Genomic DNA, 21,492 nt, shown 5'->3' with positions numbered 1-21,492 from the left:
GGCGAAGGACGGATGCGGCAAACCTCAAAGACTTGTCTATGTTTCGTAGAATGGCCATAACTTCATCCAGCATACTCACATTACAGGGCTATCGGTCTTGATGGAAAGAGGAATCCAAATCATACACCCTTGGAATGAAAACACATAAATAAGGGACTTGGATTAGTTTTTTATCCAGAAAAATCACGCCCAAACTTAAAGGTAAAGTTGTTCATCCGCAAATCGCCTAAATGAAAATTTTCCCGACTACGACCCCGAAAGATCATCCGAGACCTCAAAGTCGAAAAAATGGAGGATTTTCAAATCCATCTTATTGCCCTCTATCAAGACTATCATGGCAACATTCTCACCAACAATGGGAGCAACAGGGCGAAGGATGGATGCAGCAAACCTTGCAGACTTGACTATGTTCTGTAGAACGGCCATAATTTCATCTAGCGGACTCAAAATCAAGGGCTATCGGTATTGATGGAAAGAGGACTCCAAATCCTACACCCTAGGAGTGAAAACTCACAAATAAGGAGCTTGGATTAACTTGTATCCAAAAAATCACGCCTGCGCTGAAAGGTAAAGGTGTTCATCCGCAATCGCCTAAGTGAAAAATTCCCCGACTATGACCCCATAAGATCGTCCGGGATCTCAAAGTCAAAAAAAAATGGAGGATTCCCAAAATCCGTCTTCTTGCCCTCTATCAGAACTATCTTGGCAATATTCTCACCAACGACGGGTGCAACGAGGCGAAGGACGGATGCAACAAACTCTGAAGACTTGAGCATGTTCCGTAGAATAGCCATGACTTCATCTAGCGGACTAAGAATCAAGGGTTGTCGGTCTTGATGGAAAGAGGACTCCATGTCCGACACCCAGGAATGAAAACCCATAAATAAGGGACTTGGATTAATTTTGATACAAAAAATCATGCCCATGCTAAAAGGTAAAGGTGAAAAATTCCTCTACTGCGACCCCCCCCCCTCCCCGAAAAATCGTCCGGGACCTCAGCATCGTAAATAATGAAGGATTCCCGAATCCCCTCTATTAGGATTTTTTTTGAAACATTCTCACCAACTATGGGTGCAACTATGTAGGCTGTAGCCTTTGGCCGAAAAAATAAAGAGATGGGAAAATATTCATGTACTCCTCATTAGTTTTCTGTTTGGTTAATTAATTGAAATATTATGGGTCAGCTATTAGTCGTCGCACCAAAACCTAGGAGATCTCCATTGCTTTTATTACTTCTTGACCAACCAGTACAAATTGGGGGGTGGGGAGAGATTGGACTCAAATAACTTTAAAATGTCTTTCATTTGGGTACTAATTTTAAACTCTAATGTCTTGTATTTCAAGACCGAGGGAATAGTTGCTAGCAATCTTGAAACAAATAAGATAAGGCTTCTTCCTTTATGGAGAAAACAAATAATGGCCTTGGAGCAACCCAGGCCCGGCCCAAGTCAGCCCATTGGCAGCTGGTGGTCGTCTTGTTCCCTGCCAGGGTCCCTCCATCCACTCCCCACCCCAGGTCGCAGTCAGTCCCAGCACTCGCCCCCCAACACTCCGCCCGCCTGAGCTAGGGTTTCCGCACCGCGATCGATCCAAGCTGCATCCATGTCCACCGCGGCGGCGCAGGGCGGCGACAAGCCGGCGCTCCGCAAGCCCGTCTTCACCAAGGTCGACCAGCTCAGGCCGGGCACCAACGGCCACACCCTCACTGTCAAGGTCGTCAGCGCCACCCCCGTCCCTGGACGCGCGCGCCCAGGAGCGACCGCCACCGCATCCCCCCGCGCGCCACGCATCGCCGAGTGCCTCGTCGGGGATGAGACCGGCGCCATAGTCTTCACAGCCCGCAACGACCAAGGTGACCACTTGCTTTATTGCTGTGGCTGTGGCGTTACAGCGGGCTAGATTTATCTGATTGATCGCACCAATACCTTACTTGGATGCCTGCCCAAAATGCATGGAACCACGGGCCTTCTCTCTTTAGTTCATATATATTCCCATGTATTATTTATACTTATACCACACCCGGACCTGTTTTCATTTCAGATGCATGATGAAGCTCGTTACAAAGAGCCTTGTGCATGCGAACTCCTGGTTGCCAATGCATTCTTTTCTAAAGTTATTATTGTATTTACTTGTGCCTGCCGTTTATAGGACAAAACATAGGGAATTGGTGCCAAGGCAACTTCATCTTATCAATTAATTTTTTCAGTTCCAATGATGGATGAGATAGCTGCTACCAAAATTATGAGGTACATAGGTAGTGTTTGGTTGGGGAGCCTACCGGAATGGAACTGTTGCATCCCATGTTTGGTTGGAGAGCACAAGAATGGAGCAGTCCCTTAGAGCGAATATTCACTCAAGATTCCGGATGCCTCGATCCCGCAAAACCGGGCGACCGAGCTGTCTTACATTGACGCCATCTCACGCTGTGAGGCGGAGGCACCTCAAGCGTGGCGGGGGTGACGGCTTGCGCGCTGCCGAAGCTTGAGCGGCGGGGAGATGGAGCAAGGGAGGCGCGTGGGACCACGGCCGGGTAGCCTCCGCGACAGCGCAAGGCAGATAGGCAAGTTGGGCCAAAAAATCTGTCATCCTATCCTTTCAACCAAACAAGAAATGGAGTCACTGCATCCCTCCAACCAAACAGCTGTATATGAACCATTCCATCCTTCAAGCTGATGTTACCTTAGTTCAGACGAGACACTGTTGATCTTATAACAGTAACGTACAATAAGTCAACTGTGTGCCATATCAGAGGTCAAAACTGCCTATCCGCCGTTACATGGTATCCCTGTCTTTTTTTTGGCCTTTTGCGCACTTTAATTGTTTCAGGTGCTGTTTCATTCTGAATAACAGCACACTAGTCCTAATTCTGGAAGGATGAAAATGAATGTTTTAGCAGTTAATGTTTGCTGTTTTTTTTCCTTTGTGAATTATTTTGCACCCTGCTTGGGACTAAAAGTCTTTGTTATTGCTGCTGAATTATGTTTCATCCAATGTGCATGTCATTATAACTGATCACAGCCCTAGTTCTGCTAGGCGGCGCCTAGACGGCGACTAGGCGCGACTAACCGGTAGTCGACGGGGTTCCGCCTCGCCTATGGGGGTAGTCGGACCCCTAGGCGGGCGGAGGTCGCCGGTGAGGTCGGACGGCGGGCGCGGGCGGCGTCGGACGGCGGGCGCAGGCGGCGGCTGGCTCGGACTGAGGGAGAGAGATGCCGGAGAGGAACTGGCGGTGGGGACACAAGCGCAGGGATGCGGCGGCGGGGACGTGGGCGCAGGGATGCGGTGGCGCGGGGATGTGGCGGCGCGGGATGCGGCGCGGGTGCAGGGAGCGGAAGGGGCGGCGTGCGGGAGAGGATGCGGGAAGAGAGATGCGAGTTGGGCCTTTAAATGGGCCTTTTCCCCATTCTTCTCATTTCATGAGCACTGATCTTCTATTTTTTTCTTTTGTTTTAAGTATTTGTGCATGTATTCTACTAAAAAAAGTATTTGTACATGTATTAATCACCGCCTAGAAAAACGCCTAAGAACGCCTAGGCGCGATTAATCCCGCCTAGGCGCTAGGCAGTGGGTCAGCGCCTAGAATCAGCCTAGCGCCTAGCTGAACTTGGATCACAGCTCATCATCTATGTTATGTTGAGGGGCACCATATAAATTGCTATTCTTTTTCTTTTTTGGCATTTGTTGTTGCTATCAGTACATTCACAATGCTGATTAGTAGTATCTTCTCTTGCGCAATTAGATTTTAGGGGGGCTCAAAGCATGTCAAATTAAGAAAAATTAAGAGCCATATTTCACTTGTCCTGTTTGTTGTCTGGTAGGCAGCCAACCAATGGCAGCTTGATTTCAAGGTTTGCAGAAATAGTAAAGAATGAAAGCACAGCAACAACATTTTCAATTTACAACTGATCCCTGGGTCATCTATTTCCATATTGGTGCCGTATCTGTGCCAAATAGCATTTATTCTTGTCTTGTATGTCATTTTGTTCAGTTGCATTGCATGGTGTCATGGGAACATTATGATTCATGATTTACTTGACAATGTACATGCCCTAGGCTTACGATGAACTTGCTCGCCTTCTATGCAGTTGATTTGCTGGAGCCTGATGCCACCGTGATCTTGCGCAATGCTAAAATTGACATGTTCAAAGGATCAATGAGGCTTGCAGTTGATAAATGGGGGCGGATTGAGGCTACAGAACCTGCCAGCTTCACAGTGAAGGAGGACAACAACCTGTCACTAGTAGAGTATGAATTGGTTAATGTGGCTGAGTAATTGGCCAAGCGTTTCTGCCCCTTTTCCGTGCCATAAGAAGGAAGTACCATGAATGAACATCATAAAGCCTCTCTAAGCGAGTTTATTTGTTACAGTAGTACAGTAGTAGATAATTACGGTGAAGGTTGTATCGCTGCTTTCCATTCATCTTGTTACTGCCTGTGTTGCTGCACTCGCTGGAGATGAGTGGCGTCTTTTTTTTTTTTGGCGATGCTAATGATTGAAGATGAGCGACCCGTTAGTTGTCTTGTTCCTCCGGTTTTATCTGATGCAGGCTGCTCTCTCTCTTCTCTGGTGTATACAGTTTTTCAGTCTCTTTTGTTCCGAAGTGTGGTTTGGTAGCAATGTTTGGCCAGGAAAGGAAGGCCTGGCTTGTGGCTGCCAGTCCTCCGATCTAGTTACCAACCAGACCAGACTTGCTAAAAAAAGGTGGCGATGCTTATGTTGGTGTGAGGCTACGGAAACAGAGGCCTGACCCGACGCGTGCATCTCCGGCGAGGCGACATGGCAGGAGACGTCGCCGGCGCCGGTGGCGAGCCTTCCACCAAGGATAAGGAGCACGAGAACACGTCGTCGGTGGAGGCGGTTTTCGTGGGTGTGCCGCCGCCACCGTGGTGGAGGCAGGTGACGGTGCGGTCGGTGGTGGCCAGCGTGTTCCTGGGCACCATGTTCAGCTTCATGGCCTTCAGGATGGGGATGACCATCGGCCTGGTGCCGTCCTTCAACATGGCGGCGAGCATGGTGAGCTTCTTCGTCCTCAACTCGTGGACACGGCTGCTGGGCCGCTGCGGCGTGCCAACCCCGGCCTTCAACCGCCAGGAGAACGTCGTCGTTCAGACCTGCGTCATCGCCTGCTGCACGCTTGCGTTCTACGGCGGCTTCATGAGCTTTCTGCCAGCCATGTCGGACACGGTGGCCAAAGCAGCCGGCGGGGCAGGCACAGGCAACACAGTGCGCATGCTGCCTATGAGCCAGATCATCGCCTTCAGCTTCGTCACCGGCTTCAGCAGCCTGTTCATCACGCTCCCCTTGACCAAGGTTTCTGATTTTCTTTTTTCATTTCTTCAAGTTGAAGAATGAATCTTGCAAATGGATTATTAGTATTTGATTTTTATGGATGGCAGGTCATGATCCTGGACTACAAGTTGCTGTACCCATCCGGTTCAGCGATCGCCGGACTCGTCAACAGCTTCCACACGCCGAAGGGGGCGGCAACAGCAAAGTACTGCTAACTGTTTTCCTCGGTTCCAAATTATAATTCACCATTTCCAAATTATAAGTCGTCTCTATAATTTGTTGGAACGGGGGAGAGCACATGCCATCTGCTGGTAAAACTGTTTGATTGGATTTCCAATCCAATTGTAGGTTCACATTGCTGTGCTGCTCTGCAGATTGCAGGTTGCTGCTCTGCTGAGGTCTCTGGCTGGAAGCTTCAGCTGGGCAGCCTTCCAGTGGCTGTACACGGGGGGCGACGGCTGCGGCTTCCAAGCCTTCCCTCTCTTCGGCCTCGAGGCCTACAAGAAGCGCTTCTACTTCGACTTCTCGCTGAGCCTCGTCGGCATCGGCATCATCTGCCCGTGCATCGTCAACTTCTCGCTTCTCTTCGGCGCCGTCGTCTCGTCGGGGATCCTCTGGCCCATCCTGCAGGCCAAGCAGGGGACATGGTACACCGACCCTGCGCCGTCCAGCCTGCGAGGGCTCAACGGCTACAAGGTGCCCATGGGCGTCTCCTTGGTGCTTGGGGATTGCCTCTTCCAGCTCACCGCCGTCAGCATCAGGACGGCACGCAGCTTCCACCGCCGGAGCCACGGCGGCGACTCCCAGTCCCACCTGCAGCAGCAGCAGCAGGATCCCGCGGCAAGCTTCGACGAGCGGCGCAGGATCCACAGCTTCCAGAGCGACCACATCTCCACTGGCTTCGCGCTCGCCGGCTACGGCATCCTGGCAGCCATCGCCAGCGTCTTCCTCCCCGGCATGTTCCCGCAGGTCAGGTTCTACCACGTCGCCGTCTGCTACGCCATGTCGCCCCTCATGGCCTTCTGCAGCTCCTACGCCTCCGGCCTCACCGACTGGTCTCTCGGCACCATCTACGGCAAGCTCGCCATCTTCATCTTTGGGGCGTGGGTCGGCGAGGCCGCGGGCGGCGCCATCGCCGGCCTCCTCGCCGGCGGCCTCGTCGTCGTCATCATCGGCAACTCCTCGGAGCTCATGCACGACTTCAAGTCGGCCTACCTCACGCTCACCTCGCCGCTGTCCATGTTCGCCAGCCAGGTCATCGGCACCGCGCTCGGCTGCATCATCAACCCGCTCCTCTACCTCGCCTTCCAGAAGATGGCCGGCAAGGTGCACCTGGGAGCACCGGGGTCGCCCTACCCGGCGCCCATGGCCATGGCCTACCGTGGCATCGCCGACATCAGCGTCGAGGGCATCAGCTCACTCCCCAAGCACTCCGTCATGCTCTGCATACCTTGCTTCTGCGCGGCGCTCCTCGTCGACGGCCTGGCAGCCGCTGCCGCGGCCAACAAGTGGAGGATCGACGGCTACATCCCAAACATCATGGCCATGACCATCCCCTTCTTTGTTGGACCAACCTTCACCATAGACATGTGCCTGGGGAGCCTCATTCTCATCTTCTGGAGGAGAGCGGACAAGCAGTCTGCAAACATGCTCTCCATTGTGGTGGCGTCTGGTTTGATTTGCGGAGATGGGCTCTGGACGCTGCCATCCTCGCTTCTCGCCATGTTCAAAGTCCAGCCACCTATCTGCATGAAGTTCCTCACCGCCTACCAGAATGAGGAAATGCAGCGGCATTTCGTCCCCAACATGACAACTTCACAATGATGAAACAGCAAGCAAAGCACCTCTAGTATTCTTCTTCTTCCACCTCTGTAAATTAGATTATGTTGTCCGACAAGGAAGAAGAATCACAAGTTGAGTTGGTTGGTTTCCAAGATAACTCCAAATGGGGAACCAAACCACCCTATGATGAAAACTCGCAAGCATTTCAATCACCAGATCACGCTGAACAAACCAAGCCAAATAATTTTCATAAAAAGTCAGAGCACCATACAAAATTCTTTATTAAGTCTTTTCGTCACAGTTCACATACAGATAAAGTAAAGCGTACTTTTTTTTTTGTCAACTCATTCTGCAGGGTCACAAAAAGAACTCCAAGCACCACTGGTCTCCTGGTTCCTAAAGCACTGGCATCATACTCCATCAGTTTCAGCTGTAGCACAAATAACCATATCAATTCGTCAAAACTGCTTTAAAAATCCAGGAAAACAAATTCTCTATCAATGATAACAGCATGCGACATGTTTCCAGTTCTTTGTCTAATGCGGTTTTCCCTGGTAGGGAAGCCTGCGACCCATAAGGTTTTTCTTATTCAGTACTATGATGCAAAGCTAAATACGCTCTTGAGTAATAACTCTCAAGTCATAGAAAAACAATTAATGGCCTCTAACATCAATGGAAAGTGTACTATAGTCTGCTAACTGCTACAAACTATAAAAAAACATCTCTTGAAGCATTTTCTTCAAGACAGCTTTAGCGCATAAGAATTTCTTAAATCGATTTTGCTTCATGTTCCCAGTGAATTTGTAGCCTTTCCAAACCAAATTGTTTTATATTGTCCCAAAGCAAACTTCATAAATGATGTAATCACATTCTTCAAATCCGACTGCAAGAGTTACACACTGTATAATAACACATCCTCTGGTACTGTAAACTGTCACCGTCCTTTCTGGCAACAACACCTTGTCAGGAGGGCTAATTGGTTCAATATATAAAGCCAGTTTGTGGAGCAACAACTATTATTGTCCACCAATGCTTTCTTTGAAATGGTGAAATCAAACTATGGTTTATACTTATACAAAAAAAGAATAAGCTGCTTCATTAATAAGCAAAGCAGAATATGGTAGTCATCTAAGGCTGTCTGTTGCATAACATAACACAGTTATATACACATAGATGTTGGAGGAACCAGCAAAATGGTTATGCACACATTTGGACACCAAGGTGCATGTTCTCATTTGCAGCAAAATTACATTTGCTAGATTAGGCTAAATTCCAGTGTAGTCTCTAGTTTATGAATTCTAGTGCACTTGAAGATTGGAGCAGTTTTTTTTTCAGTCTTTACCTTGGATGAGCCATCCGAGGCCTCGGCCAGGGATGGCGAGCATGGACGTCATCCTGGCACCGGCGGTGGCGCTGTGCAGCGGCAGAAGCGACTCGACGCAGAAGCTGGACTCGCCGGGCGACCTGCTCGAAGGCCAATGCCATCACCACGCAGAAGATTGGAGTAGCTTGCTGGCTGAGAAGAGGGGCAGAGAGTGAAGAGCGGGGGCAGGGCCGCACCTGAGAAGGCGGGGAGGAGCAGCCAACGCGCGCCGAAGAGGGGGAGGCGGATGCGGACGCGCCGCAGCCGAGGAGGCAGAGGACCTCGCCGGGGCAGCGCGGAGAAGGGAGGCCGACGAGCGGAGCAGCGACCTGGCGGCGGCGGCGGCCATCGGCGGTGGATTGGCAGGGGCACTTTCGGTAATAGTAATAATAATAATTCTAAACAGGAGGAGTCAGTCAGTCCGGATTCTTGGGCCGTCCACTACCTACAGAAAATGCTTGGGCCGTAATTAAATGATGGGCCGTAATGTGAGGAAGACCTAATCAATCGCTTTAGAGGAGTCGTTGGCCTCTTCCTTCTTCTCTCTCGAGTCTCGACGGCGGCGGCGGACGAGCGAGCGTTTGGAGGACGGGCGGGAAGCCTGCAGTGCGCGGCGCAGAAACCCTAGCTCCTCGCCCGCTTCTTCTCTCCAGGTGCTCTCCTGCCTCGCCGATCCCGTGGGCGTGATGAGGGTGAAGGTGATATCGCGCTCCACCCAAGAGTTCACGCGCGACCGCAGGCAGGATCTGCAGGTAGGCAACTCAGATACTACCGCATCGTCGCTTTATTATTATTATTATCTAATAATAACAAAACTCGTAGCAGCGTAGAATTCGTTCGTTAGTGGCGTTGTCGCTGGTTCTATTTTGTTTTTGGTCCTTGTTGGTCCCGTCTAGTGAAAATATTTATTTATGTCAGCAACTTTTTAAGGGTCAAAATTATGTTCCCCTCCATAAGATGCTTCTAGTTTCTCAACCAATTTGACAATTAGGCTGCCCTCTTGCAAATTCCATTGATGGGTAAATGCTTGCATTTAGCGCGCACCAACAGGTGGCCATCTTCCATTCGCGAATAGCAGCAAACTGTAGCAGAGACTCCCGTACGCCTTGAAATCAATCTTCCACCGATATAGATATAGATACTAGATAAGTGTCAAGTTGCTGTTTCAGCATAATTGCAATGAAATCTTCAGCATCCACCATCAAATGTAAAAGATGGTGCGCGTAATTATGAGATAATAATCTTTTTAGTTTATTGGATGCCTCTTCCAGCATTACTTCAAGTCTTCCAAAAATAACCCAATTGCTTGTCAATCGTTTAGGCGCTCCAATTTTACCTTCCTCCACCACTGACCCACCGCTGATGTTCCCAACTGCACTTGCTACTCTCAACAGAAAGTATTCCGCAACTATGATCCAGCACTTCGTAGTCAAGAGAAAGCCGTTGAGTACACTCGGGCACTTAATGCTGCAAAGTTAGAGAAGGTACGTCTCTTTTTTCCTTCCCCTTGAATTCATGTTTTGTTTTGTTGCTTTTTTGTTGTAAGTGAGAAATTTTCTGCCTTTGTTCTGCAGATATTTGCTAAGCCATTTATTGGAGCTATGGATGGGCATATTGATGCAGTATCGTGCATGGCCAAGAACCCGAATCATTTGAAAGCAATATTTTCTGGTTCAATGGATGGAGGTGATTACCTACTCCATGAGTAGCTTTTATCTTTTTTTACTGACGTAGTTTGCTCAGTATTGTTTGCTTATTGAGTAACTAGATTAATTGAATCTAGCTTATATCATACAAGTACACACCACAAGCTTATGCTGTTGTGACTTTTTAGTGTGGCCCTTATAGGTGATACTAATGAGAGATTGTATTCCTGAGTTCATTTGCATCTTGTAACTGTCTAACTGTTTCTGGTGAACTCTCACCATATTCTTCTCCTGCATAGACAACCGTTCCGTCCTCTGGTTAAGTGGTGTTTTAGCATGTAATGCTATTTAAGTGTATTTACGAAATAAAATATGGACCTGCAACATTTGCCAGCGTTTGTTTGTAGGGGCAGTTAAGCACGCTTTGCACTTATCAAGAGACTGTAACATGACGCATCTAGCATGCAGTCTAGGGTAATTGCCTTCTGTCACCTATTGTGGACAGACACTACTGCGATTCTGTGGTAAGACAGAGGAATTGATACCTAGAAAAGTAATGTATAATGTGAATGACCAGGAGCAAACACAGCATTGTTACTGCCAGTTAGAGACCTGTTTAGCGTTCAGTTCAATTCCACAGAGCCACCCACACAAAGAGAAAACATAGATATATGTTGGTCTGAGGGATCAGCATAGTGCTACAGAAAATTTATTCCATATTGGTGGACTACGTGCCATATATTTGCAAATGCTGCATGCTTGTAGCCATTGTATGCAATTTTGCCACCTGATCTTTTTGTTCAACCACTCCTTAATTGTTGGTTCATTGTCATCATTTTTGCATACTTGACATGAAAAATCAGAATCATGCTATACCTTTATCTATCAATCAACTTGAAGGTTGGATAATACATGGTAAAATCTAATCTTTCTGTTTTCTTGGCAGATATTCGCCTTTGGGACATTGCTGCGAGGTACTGTTGCTGTAATCTACTTCATTGAGGATTACCTTTTGTGTAACATTTGGTATCCTTTTTGTCAATTAGTTCCTGGATCTAGATGAAAATATTTTTTAATACTTTTACAACAACAGGAAGACAGTTTGCCAGTTCCCTGGACACCAAGGTGCCGTAAGAGGTCTAACAACATCTACGGATGGTGATCTTCTTGTATCATGCGGCGTGGACTGCACGTAAGTTAACTATGTATATCACTTTCTTTGTCTCTTACAAAGAAGTGTTCTAGTGTCCATGGGGTTCAGGTAGCAGTAAGACATCTTATGCACTTGCATACAGCTGAGTAGCACTTACTATAGGCATGATTGGTGGGTTTGGGATAATAAAGCTAAAGGTGCTGATAGTTTAGAGCGTCACCTGATAGCCTATATATCAAGCAGTTTTGTAGATTTGCCTAAGAACCATTTGTACTAAGGAGCTTAGGCGGGCTGCCCATGACATGTTGGTTTACAGATTATGCATGTTTCTGTTTAAATTCAAATTAATTTTCTTTTGATTTGCCTAAGAACCATTTGTACTAAGAAGCTTAGGCTGCCTGCTCGTGACATGTTGGTTCACAGATTATGCATGTGCTGTCTAAACTCAAATTATTTTTAAGAAACTATAGTGTTTCCAGGAGTGGAGTATAGCAACTTCATTATCTTGCTTTCTGTGTTATTTCCATACACTTACACTCGTTGGTTGCAGTGTTCGACTATGGAAAGTTCCAATGCTTAAAATGGTGGACACTAGTGATCATACTGGAGATACTTCCCAGGCATGCCACTTGATAGACAATCATTCTTTTCATTGTACTCTAATTCTATTTCTCACTTGTTCAGTTCACCAATTTGGTTTGCAGCCATCAGCAGTCTATACCTGGAAGCATGCATTCTGGTAAGAGCATCATATTTTTTCATACCTTAGTGCCCTCTCATTTTTTACAAAAAAATTAATAATAATCTTTGTGCTCAATACTTTTAGGGGTGCTGACCACCAGTGGGACGGTAATCTTTTTGCTACTGTTGGTGCTCAAGTTGATATATGGGATCCTAACAGGTATAATCTTAATGATTCATTTCTAGAAGTTTCGTCTTTGTTTCTATGTGTTACCAGCATCAATGCTCATTTCATTTGCATAGGTCGGAGCCAATAAATAACTTTGAATGGGGTAAAGATACAGTTCTTTCTGTGCGCTTTGATCCTGGAGACTGTAATATTTTGATTACATCAGCCAGGTAAATTTGCTACTTTATCTGCACATTTTGATGTGTTTCAAATTGTTTTGCTATGGTTTTATGAAACCCAGGGAAGCATGCAATAACTTGAATGAATTGAATGTGTATTTTTCTGTTTCCTTTTGTGCTCGGTAACCTTAATATCATTTCTTGTTGTCAATTTTTTAACTTGTGGAGGACCTTGTGAGAAAATAAAATCTCAGTTCCTTCCTTTCTTATCTATCTTAATTTCCGAGGTCAATCACGCTGATTAACATGACCACATCTCACAAATCTGTACTGTATTAACAAGAGGATTAGATATCTTTGCTTGTTGGGAAGAGGAAGACCTCCACAATAGCCCATTTATGGTTGGGGTAGTTTCACTATATGAGTTCTAAACTGTCTTCACACTGGTAGTTACCTCGCTGTCAAGGAGCAAATTGTTGGTTTTGCTGTAGTCACTATAAATTGCTTAACAATATTTTGATGTCAACATAGTCCTGGAGATAAGTACATACGCAACATCTTAATGAAGAGAATACTTGGGATCTGTGTTCGAGAAAAAGAATGCTCTAGGGATCACTAACTCTTGTTGTATCATTTTTTTCCAGTGATCGGAGTCTAACACTTTATGACCTACGCATGTCATCTCCAGCTAGAAAGCTAATAATGAAGGTTTGTTGAATTCTCACTTTTCAAATCTTGACAAATATACATTTCTTCTAGCCTCTGTTTCCCTACCTACTGAATTTTGTGCAATCTTATTGCTTATGCAGACAAGGTGCAATTCAGTATGCTGGAACCCTAGGGAGCCTATGAACTTCACTGCTGTAAGATTTACATTTTATTTTTAATTCACATACTCTAAAATATTTGCCACGTCTGGCACCTCCAGCATTTAGGGAACTGAAGTCGTCAAGTTTTTTGTTGCTAGGCAAATGAAGACACAAACTGCTACTCCTTCGATGCTAGAAGGCTAGATGAAGCCAAAATTGTTCACAAAGGCCATGTTTCAGCAGTGTAAGTGTATTTTTTTAGCAAAATTATCTTTTGTGCTATTTTTTAAGTGGATGTGGCTGTGAAGATTTATTATCCTGACTAGCATTTATCTCTTATCGATATGAAGAGCATATGAATAGTGTGGAAAGATAGAAGAACCTATGAATATTGCGCTGGTTGGAATGTATATCTTATTAATTTGAGGAACATTGGAGTAAATCGAAGGGTATATAGAAAAGGCAAACTGGATTTGGCACTCAATTCTGTGCTGGGGTTGCTACTTTGTCTTACAATTGATCATTCATGTCTTGATTAACCTTTTGAAGATGCAGATGTTGCATTAGCTCCTCATAAGCACAAAAGATATCATTTCATGTGGTTGACCTGTACTTGTCACATTGGTAGCATGGATCTTTAGTTTCTTCTTTTAATTTGCTGGGCCGTCTTACATGAATTTGGATTTTCAGGATGGATATTGACTACTCACCAACTGGGCGGGAATTTGTTACTGGTTCCTATGATAGAACAGTATGTTAACTCCTAAAGATCTTACAATGAGTTCACACTCTGAGTATGTATTTGTGATTTCTATTTGGTGACATGTATATAATACTTTTGCAGGTAAGGATTTTTAATTATCTTGGTGATCATAGCAGAGAGATTTACCACACCAAGAGGATGCAAAGGTTCTTATTCATTTACTACATTATTTTTGGCAGTCCCTGTTTTTTCCCCTTTAGACTAAAGATCGGTCTGGTACTTTATGCTTAACTTACAGCCTCTACCTTTTCTTTTCTTTGAGACCAAGTACCACATCAATGATCTAAGTGGATTATTGGTTGGGATGTTCGTTTCTTGATATAGGTTTCCAGATGAGGCATTGGGGGGGGGGGGGGGGGGCTTGATCTGAATTTTGTTTTCTGTATAGTTTCAGATTTCAGAAAGTAGTTCACTACCAATGAGTTCCATTCTATGCATATTTTCCTGAAAGATATCTCCTGCTACTTTGAAGGGTATTTTGTGTGAAGTACACCTACGACGGGACATATCTAGTCTCTGGCAGTGATGATACAAATCTTCGGCTATGGAAATCCAAAGCTTCGGAACAACTTGGAGTTGTAAGTTTTTTAATGGCACTCACTGCTTGCAAGTTGGTGTTATGTTTGGCCATGTTTGTTGTCTGCTTTTGTTCACAGGCCTTGCCGATTTCAGGTGGTAACCTTTTTTGTTTTGGCAAGTTAACGAGAGGCATCTGGGGGCCTCTTTTTCTGTTATTAGGTTATGGATACCTATATGTTTGCACTAGTTATTACCATTGGTGTTTTATGATTTCTTTGTTAGTTTATGGGAAAAATAATATCATCAGCTGTGCAGGGTCTCTATGGGAGAGCTTATTAACATTTCGTTTGATGAGTCTTGTATGTGATTGTGAACAAATGTCTTGTGTTTATCAGCTTCTTCCACGGGAGCGCAAAAAGCAAGAATACCTGGATGCTGTGAAGGAGCGGTATAAGCACCTCCCAGAAGTGAAGCGGATTGTGCGGTAAGCTAGTATTGCCTTGTTTTTTGGCGTGCATGGGGGAATCGCATACAATTTTGTGTTTAATTTTGAGCAAGTAGTGTAGTTGACGAGCAAGTCTTGTGTGTCTGACCATGAGTTTTGCTGAAAAGTTGCATCATTGATTTGTTATTGCAGGCATAGACACCTGCCGAAGCCAATCTACAAGGCAGCGAACCTGCGGCGCACGATGATTGAAGCCGAGAACCGGAAAGAGGAGAGGAGGCGAAAGCACAGCGCTCCAGGGAGCATGCCCGTGCAGCCCTTCAGGAAGCGAAGGATCATCAATGAAGTTGAGTAGGCTGTTTCTGCTGGCCTCCAAACGTCTAGTAGTTATCGTGGAGATTGCTGTGGTGTATGTTGAGAATGCGTCCGATGAGAGTTGGGACCGCTAGCTGAAATTTTGCACTGTTGTTTACGTATATGCATGGTGTATCCAGATTGTTTTTGAATTCCAAAAACTTTCTCCTATAGATGAGAGCGAGCAGTTTTTGCCACTGTAATAAAGAAGGAATTCGCGATTGACTTGTAGGGTTGGTATGGTATTGGTATGTAGGAGCGTGACTAGCTATTTGAAGACTGTAGTAGTACTAGTACAGCAAGGATGATGCTGGCTGAAAGTTTCAGATGGAAGCTAGTCTGAAAGTCATCGTCTAATTGCTTTGCTTGTATATAGATTGGGACCATGCATGATGCATGTCTGTCCAAGCAAGCATTCCATGTCATTATCACTCTGTTCGGCTGCAACTAGTCTAGTGTTTTTTTCTCACACCAAACCAGCATCAGCTACCAACCAACCAGCAGTATTTTTCTTTCACAATAAATCAACACCAGTGCAATCCATTCAGATGGTTATTCTATCATGAATCAGTTTGCATACATGCACATACATATAAGTTGGGTCCTTGCACACCTAGATTATTTAATTAATTTAATACACGCACGCACGCACAGAACGCCCTCTGCCTAGCTTGCTACATACTAGTGTACTCTTGCTCTGGAGGCTATATAATATAATATAATACATTACATGTCGACGAGTAGTTGCATTGCATTGCATGCAGCATGGATGGATCAGGCGCTGGAGGGTGGGACCTTTGGTATGCCTTGCTTGTGCAGCTCCGACATGACGCTGTCCATGGAGGGCGGCTTGAGCCCCAGCGGCAGCGGCAGCCATGGCTTCACTAAAACATCTCCAATGGCCGCGTCGATGCTCTCCTTGGACTGCATGCGCCGTACCATATATACGTTAATTAATTAATTAATTATTACTCTAGTAATTGGAAGCAATCAGCACATGTGTGTGTACTGTGTCACACACATACGTATCACATACCGGGTGCGCGTCGAGCTGAAGCTGCAAGTCGGCGAGCTTGGTGCTCGTCGGCGGCGGCGGCGGGACGACCATACTGCTGCTGCAGGTGGGTCTGTACATGGTGGCCGGGTGCGGCGGCACCGGGAACCTCGGCAGCTGCGGCACCATGGCGGGCGTCACTGCTGCTGCTGCTGCTGCTGCCTGATGATGTGGACCCCACTTCCTGGCCGCCTGCAGGCAACCAGCAGAACCCAGTTATGCAATGCAATGCAACCGAAGCTGCCAAATAAATATGGTACGCACGCACATTATACTGATGCTGCCAGTACGCCGGCGGCGGCGCCCATGGCCGGGGCGGCGCAAGGTGCCGCGGCCACACGGGCAGCATCGTCGGAGGAGCGTCAACGCCGCCTGCGCTGGGCGGGTGGCCCCACACGTGCAGCGCCCGGCACAAGGCGGGCCGCGGGAACCCGATGGTCGTCGGCACCACCCACGGGCCTCCTCCTGCCGCCGCCGCGTCCAGCTTCCTCGCCGGCGCCGGCGCGTACATGTACTGGTGGCGCTTCTGCGCCCAGGTCGCGGCCTCCGCCTCCCGCGCCATCAGGTGCTTCCTGTGCGACCGGTACTTCTGCAAATTATTGCATCATCTATCATCAGCTCCATCGATCGGTCGCATCGCATAATAATAACAACAACAAACAAATTAAACTTATTATTTTTTTTAGGGTAACTAATTAATTAGTACTATGTCACAAACAAAAGTTTATTTAATTTGGTGGCCAGGCCAAGCATGCGGCCGGGCCTGCTGATGAATCATCCGATCGAGGGACAGCATCAGCGTCAGCATGCATGCTGACTGCAGCTAGCTAGCTGCTAGCGCCTGTACCGCTCTCGGCTTGTTGGCGTCTCCTCCTTGCACGGTTTCAGCAAAGGAATAATACACACACTGTACACATAAGCCAATGCTATTCTACACCCTAGGTGTACAATAGTGTTCTACACCCACCTTCTATTACTAGTAGCAAATATAATAGTCAAAACACTTAACTAAGTTTACTAAATTACTGAACGGTGAAAATTGTTCAGTAATTCTGCTTAGTTTAGCTGTAGAATAAACTGCTACAATTAAGATGTAGAATCATACATACATACATACATACTCTATGCATGGATGGTCACATACTCAATGTATATATCATCATAAATGGTCTAGTATGATCACATACTCCAAATACAATACATGCTCTTCGTTGCGTCAAATACACATCCTACATTATAATTAAGATACACCCGCGGCTTAACGTTTAGTATATGGATTTTCATGCAATATAATCCGACCATTCACAATTCACATGCACCCTGCAATAATCTAGCAGTATCTTCTATATCATCATCTGCAATGTGACCACGCCATCCTTTGCTATGCTTTCAGTACAGTAGTGCTTGCTGCGGCTGAAAATAATGCAGGCCTGCCAAGTGCCAGCCGGCCATGCCACCCGTGTTTCAAATCAAATACTAGCTAGTACATGTTTGTGCTTTTGTTCTTTCACGCACTTTTACCACAGCCCATGCATAGCTAGCTTTGGCAGAGAGGCAGACGATTCACATGATGTGTATAGTAGCTAGCAAGTGGTACCTGGAGGTGGCTGGCAATGTTGTGTCGTGTGAGGCAGTCGATCCCCATGATGTCGAGGATCCGGGACGGCACAGCCTTGTCGATGCCAAGCTGCTCCACCGCCTGCACGAACCGCCGGTGCAACTCCGGCGTCCAGTCCACCTGTAACCAACGACATAATAATTAATTCTAATAAGAAACGAACTATATATAATAAAACATTGATGCATGAGATGCATATCGATCTTTAGTTATTAATTTTTTTTCTGATGAATGAAACTAACCATCACATGCAGCTGGGGAAAAGGGCGGATGAATGAAAGGCACGGCAGCTGCTACAGCAAAGGCGGCTACTGTTTGTTGGCTGCTACTCCTATGTGGTGTTGCATATGCAACCAGGAGCAATGGTTGGCTTGCATTGCATTGCATTGGGAGATCCCGTGACACCCCGGCCCCTTTCTGTGGCGGCGATCCGATCCCTTCTGCAGCTAGCAGCAGCAGCTGCTGCTGCTCTGCTGCGCGCGCCGCTGCTGGTAAAAAGATAAGATCTATCTAGCCGGAAAAGGGATCGCCGGCCGGCCTGATCTCTAGCTACATACACGGGGATTCCATTCCACGGCCCTATTCATTGTATATATTGTTGCGAGCCCCGAACACTTGACAATTATTGCATTGGGGGTGTCCATGCCTGACGAAGAGCCAATGCAACAAGGGCAGCAGCTAGCATGGACGAAGAGCCAATGCATGGATGCTCGTTGACTACTTGTCCGGATTGCTATCATCACAGCAGCAGGCAGCAGCAGCAGCTCCTCCATGCATCCCGTGATGCATGTCATGTCTCATCTGTATACCACCAGCAGGCAGCAGCTAGCGCGCGCTCACGACTTTTGCTTTGTGTTGTGCATGCGTCAGTCAGATCTGCGCCTAGCTTATCTATCATAGTATATAGGCCCTGTTTGGGGGAGCTTCCTGGAGCTTTTGCTTCTCCAGGAAGCTCCAAAAGCCACAAGCTCCCCCAAACGGGGTCAGATTCTCCAAACCGCGGAAGCTCCAAAAGCTCTTCTTTACACTACAAGCGGAAAAGCTCCATCGGAGCAGCTTCCCGAGCTTTTGGCGTCCCTCCTCCCTTCCGCGCGTCCCCCTCCCTCGAGGTCGCCGCCCCAGATCCGTCGTCACCCGCCGCCCTCCCTCCGCGCGGCCCCGCCGGCGGCTCTTCTCCTCGCCACCTTTAATGGTCTCCACCCGAGCTCCGCCCTCCGGCCACCTCCACCCGAGCTCCGCCCGCCGGCCACCTCCGCCGAGCTCCACCCGACGGATCCACCCTCGACCCGAGCTCTACCCGCCTCCACTCGAGCTCCTACCGACTCCACCCGAGCCCACCCCGACGTCCCCCTCCATTCGCGGCCGGCGAGCCGAGCTGCGAGCTCCGGCTGCCTCCACCCGAGCTCCGCCCGGCGGTCGCCTCTGCCGAGCTCCGCCCAACGGATCCATCCGCGGCCGCCTCCACGCCCCGGCAGCTCGGCTCGCCGGCCGCCTCCGCCCGGGAGCCCCTCCCCTCTGCGTGGATCGACGCACCGCTGCCCCCTCCCCTCCGCGCGGCTTGCCCGGCCGACGCCCCTCCCCTCTGCTTGGACCGCCTCGCCGCCATCCTCGCCAAAAGCTCCATTGGAGAAGCTTCCCCAAACAGCACAGCTAGCTTTTTCCAAAAGCTGATTCCTACACCAGCGGGGTGAGCTTCTCCAGGAAGCGCTTTTGGAAAAGCTGCCGCTCCCCCAAACAGGGCCATAATATCCGTCAAAGTCAAGATTTACATCTGCTGCAATGCAAACATGCATCTAGCTAGGGCAAGGTGCGTGTGCTTGCTAGTAATTCGATCATTATTAGTACCTTCACCTTCCTTTTGCCGCTGGAAGAGTTCTTGTCCGCCGCCGCCTTCTTCTTGCCGTGGCCCCCCGCCGACGCCGACCACTTGGTGTCCGACCCGGCGCCGCCAGAGTCCTCCTCCGCGCTCGACCCCTCACCATCCACCTTCCTCATCGTCCTCGTCGTCACACTCACACCTGCCGCGGCTAATTTCTCGTCTTTGGCCGACAACACCCGCTCTGCTTTCTTCTCTTCTACTGTCGTCGCCGTCGTTGTACTCGTGCTCAGTACTACTGCTTCTTCTTCTGGTTGTCGTCGTCGTAGGTCGTCCGGCGGCTTGGCCTCCGCGCGAGCCGCCGCCGGGCTCGCCTCCGGGGAGGAGAACTCGGCGAGGAGCTCCGTTGGGTCCACCTCCAGGTCGGGGAGGATGTCCCCGTCGGCGTCGAAGAAGGGCACGGCGTCGCAGCTGAAGTCGATGTAGTCCAGCAGGTTGTCGTCGACCATGAAATCGTCGCAGCAGACGCTGCCGGACGTCGGGAACACGACATGGTCGCCCACGAACCCGCGCTGATGATGATCCGCCTTGCTAGGGCTCCGCAGGATCGACACCTCAAGCATCGATGATCCACCTGCTGCAGGCAGCTGCCTAGCTAGCTAGTCGTCGATCTACTAATATATACCAGCAGCTGCTTTAATCTAATTATTAGAGGCCGCCTAGCTATAGCTAGCTAAAACAATATATCCCGGCCGGAGCGAGCGAGTAGAGATCCAACAATCAGCTAGCTCTCTCTATCTATCTATATATGTGGATTACAATTCTGATGGTAATCGATCGCTGGCAGGAACACAATCAAGAGAAAGATCGAGGCCGGATCGATCACCAAGTGCCAAGCAAGCTGGAAGAGATCTCTGCTGGCTGGCTAATGGAAAGAGCAGCAGCTGGAAGAAGAGGGGAAAGAAGAAGAGCAAGAAGCTAAGGGATAGATGAGATGAGATGAGATGAGAGCAATGGAAGTACTGGCTACAAGACTAGTTTGGTGGTGATTTTGGAGTATTAGGGCCAGGACAGGAGGACGCATGTCCACCACAAATAAGTTCTCTCTCTCTACCCCCACTTGCTTTGTGGGCGGCAATGCCCGCCAACGGCCGTCTCTCTCTCTCTCTCTCGTACATTATTGTACACCACCGGCAGGCAGACAGCCAGACACTGCATGCTTGTTAGCAGCTAGCGTTTCTCTCTATGTCTCTCTCTCTATACCGTATCTCAGTGCCTGCCGTCCGGCAAAATTTGACCATATATACCAACTTGCCCAAGCAAATTGTGTCCTTTTCGATTATTATTTATTACGCAATATATATATATAATTTCACATGAATGAATAATGTGGTAAAAATTATTTTAGTTTGAAAATGTGAAATTCCTGTACCTGACCAATCGTACCAAGTATATAAATGTATCTTCACTTGTCTCTAAAAATTAAAGTAACCTAATAATAATATCATAACTCGATCTCGTCCAAATATATAGTGCTACACTTCCATTATATATTCGTATATATGCTATATTGGTTTTTCTTCTTTACTATGGAGTACTATACATCCAGCACAGTTCATATTCAAAAACACTTGCTAGATACTATATATAGTCAAAAATCGATTTAGCATAGTCAAACTACACACTAAAAAAATGAATTGAAGGAGTATATATTTGTATACGTACCGGTTGGAAACCGGATTAATCCCGATTCTCCAATCATTCGTGATCGGGGATTTTACCTAGTGCTAAAGGCCACGTTTGGTACTCGTGGGAATGGCCTTGTTTAGCTCATTTGGTGTAAAATTTTTG

General features: G+C 47.6%; 5 protein-coding genes across 8 annotated transcripts; 3 read left to right on the top strand and 2 right to left on the bottom strand.

The window, feature by feature from the left end:
- Positions 1 to 1,494: 1,494 nt before the first annotated feature.
- Positions 1,495 to 4,526, top strand: LOC120705449 (uncharacterized protein At4g28440-like). Its single transcript, XM_039989768.1, has 2 exons — positions 1,495 to 1,852; positions 4,086 to 4,526. The coding sequence occupies exons 1-2, from the start codon at positions 1,603 to 1,605 to the stop codon at positions 4,271 to 4,273; spliced, it is 438 nt and encodes a 145-aa protein (XP_039845702.1). The 5' UTR covers positions 1,495 to 1,602; the 3' UTR covers positions 4,274 to 4,526.
- A 148-nt stretch (positions 4,527 to 4,674) lies between these two features.
- Positions 4,675 to 7,210, top strand: LOC120705446 (probable metal-nicotianamine transporter YSL1). The gene is made up of 3 exons (XM_039989762.1): positions 4,675 to 5,311; positions 5,398 to 5,495; positions 5,665 to 7,210. Exons 1-3 carry the CDS (start codon positions 4,778 to 4,780, stop codon positions 7,112 to 7,114), a joined length of 2,082 nt encoding a protein of 693 aa, XP_039845696.1. The 5' UTR covers positions 4,675 to 4,777; the 3' UTR covers positions 7,115 to 7,210.
- A 90-nt stretch (positions 7,211 to 7,300) lies between these two features.
- LOC120705450 (protein NUCLEAR FUSION DEFECTIVE 6, mitochondrial-like) lies at positions 7,301 to 8,848 on the bottom strand. Its single transcript, XM_039989769.1, has 3 exons — positions 8,633 to 8,848; positions 8,415 to 8,536; positions 7,301 to 7,502 (listed from the first exon to the last, which is right to left on the bottom strand). The coding sequence occupies exons 1-3, from the start codon at positions 8,782 to 8,784 to the stop codon at positions 7,483 to 7,485; spliced, it is 294 nt and encodes a 97-aa protein (XP_039845703.1). The 5' UTR covers positions 8,785 to 8,848; the 3' UTR covers positions 7,301 to 7,482.
- A 94-nt stretch (positions 8,849 to 8,942) lies between these two features.
- Positions 8,943 to 15,524, top strand: LOC120705447 (DDB1- and CUL4-associated factor 13-like). 3 transcript variants are annotated; one of them, XM_039989765.1, is made up of 17 exons: positions 8,943 to 9,187; positions 9,830 to 9,919; positions 10,010 to 10,121; positions 11,028 to 11,055; positions 11,175 to 11,273; positions 11,785 to 11,854; positions 11,939 to 11,973; positions 12,061 to 12,135; positions 12,219 to 12,314; positions 12,908 to 12,971; positions 13,073 to 13,126; positions 13,231 to 13,316; positions 13,763 to 13,823; positions 13,917 to 13,981; positions 14,308 to 14,413; positions 14,750 to 14,838; positions 14,992 to 15,486. In XM_039989765.1, the coding sequence occupies exons 1-17, from the start codon at positions 9,122 to 9,124 to the stop codon at positions 15,152 to 15,154; spliced, it is 1,359 nt and encodes a 452-aa protein (XP_039845699.1). In that variant the 5' UTR covers positions 8,943 to 9,121; the 3' UTR covers positions 15,155 to 15,486. The 3 variants fall into 3 exon arrangements, with proteins under 3 accessions (XP_039845699.1, XP_039845697.1, XP_039845698.1); XM_039989764.1 differs by having other exon boundaries at positions 8,945 to 9,187; positions 11,169 to 11,273; positions 14,992 to 15,524; XM_039989763.1 differs by having other exon boundaries at positions 11,785 to 11,973; positions 14,992 to 15,524.
- A 141-nt stretch (positions 15,525 to 15,665) lies between these two features.
- On the bottom strand, positions 15,666 to 20,747 carry LOC120705448 (probable transcription factor GLK2). 2 transcript variants are annotated; one of them, XM_039989767.1, is made up of 5 exons: positions 19,677 to 20,747; positions 17,805 to 17,945; positions 16,476 to 16,796; positions 16,190 to 16,399; positions 15,666 to 16,077 (listed from the first exon to the last, which is right to left on the bottom strand). In XM_039989767.1, exons 1-5 carry the CDS (start codon positions 20,262 to 20,264, stop codon positions 15,928 to 15,930), a joined length of 1,410 nt encoding a protein of 469 aa, XP_039845701.1. In that variant the 5' UTR covers positions 20,265 to 20,747; the 3' UTR covers positions 15,666 to 15,927. The 2 variants fall into 2 exon arrangements, with proteins under 2 accessions (XP_039845701.1, XP_039845700.1); XM_039989766.1 differs by having other exon boundaries at positions 19,671 to 20,739.
- Between the last annotated feature and the right edge of the window lie 745 nt (positions 20,748 to 21,492).

This window comes from Panicum virgatum, chromosome 5K (genome assembly GCF_016808335.1).
Source record: "Panicum virgatum strain AP13 chromosome 5K, P.virgatum_v5, whole genome shotgun sequence".
NCBI lineage: Eukaryota > Viridiplantae > Streptophyta > Magnoliopsida > Poales > Poaceae > Panicum > Panicum virgatum.
Note: the sequence above shows the minus strand (reverse complement) of the source record. Positions and strands in the feature narration are given on the sequence as shown.

Coding starts and splice junctions, on each gene's coding strand:
- LOC120705449 (XM_039989768.1), top strand. CDS start 1,603: ATGTCCACCGCGGCGGCGCAGGGCGGCGACAAGCCGGCGCTCCGCAAG. Junction 1,853..4,085: donor CACAGCCCGCAACGACCAAG/GTGACCACTTGC, acceptor CCTTCTATGCAG/TTGATTTGCTGGAGCCTGAT.
- LOC120705446 (XM_039989762.1), top strand. CDS start 4,778: ATGGCAGGAGACGTCGCCGGCGCCGGTGGCGAGCCTTCCACCAAGGAT. Junction 5,312..5,397: donor TCACGCTCCCCTTGACCAAG/GTTTCTGATTTT, acceptor TATGGATGGCAG/GTCATGATCCTGGACTACAA. Junction 5,496..5,664: donor AAGGGGGCGGCAACAGCAAA/GTACTGCTAACT, acceptor GCTGCTCTGCAG/ATTGCAGGTTGCTGCTCTGC.
- LOC120705450 (XM_039989769.1), bottom strand. CDS start 8,784: ATGGCCGCCGCCGCCGCCAGGTCGCTGCTCCGCTCGTCGGCCTCCCTT. Junction 8,537..8,632: donor GCTCCTCCCCGCCTTCTCAG/GTGCGGCCCTGC, acceptor GCCTTCGAGCAG/GTCGCCCGGCGAGTCCAGCT. Junction 7,503..8,414: donor CCTCGGATGGCTCATCCAAG/GTAAAGACTGAA, acceptor TTTGTGCTACAG/CTGAAACTGATGGAGTATGA.
- LOC120705447 (XM_039989763.1), top strand. CDS start 9,122: ATGAGGGTGAAGGTGATATCGCGCTCCACCCAAGAGTTCACGCGCGAC. Junction 9,188..9,829: donor ACCGCAGGCAGGATCTGCAG/GTAGGCAACTCA, acceptor TACTCTCAACAG/AAAGTATTCCGCAACTATGA. Junction 11,056..11,174: donor CTTTGGGACATTGCTGCGAG/GTACTGTTGCTG, acceptor TTACAACAACAG/GAAGACAGTTTGCCAGTTCC.
- LOC120705448 (XM_039989766.1), bottom strand. CDS start 20,264: ATGCTTGAGGTGTCGATCCTGCGGAGCCCTAGCAAGGCGGATCATCAT. Junction 17,946..19,670: donor GCGGCAAAAGGAAGGTGAAG/GTACTAATAATG, acceptor CGTTGGTTACAG/GTGGACTGGACGCCGGAGTT. Junction 16,400..16,475: donor ACTGGCAGCATCAGTATAAT/GTGCGTGCGTAC, acceptor GGTTGCCTGCAG/GCGGCCAGGAAGTGGGGTCC.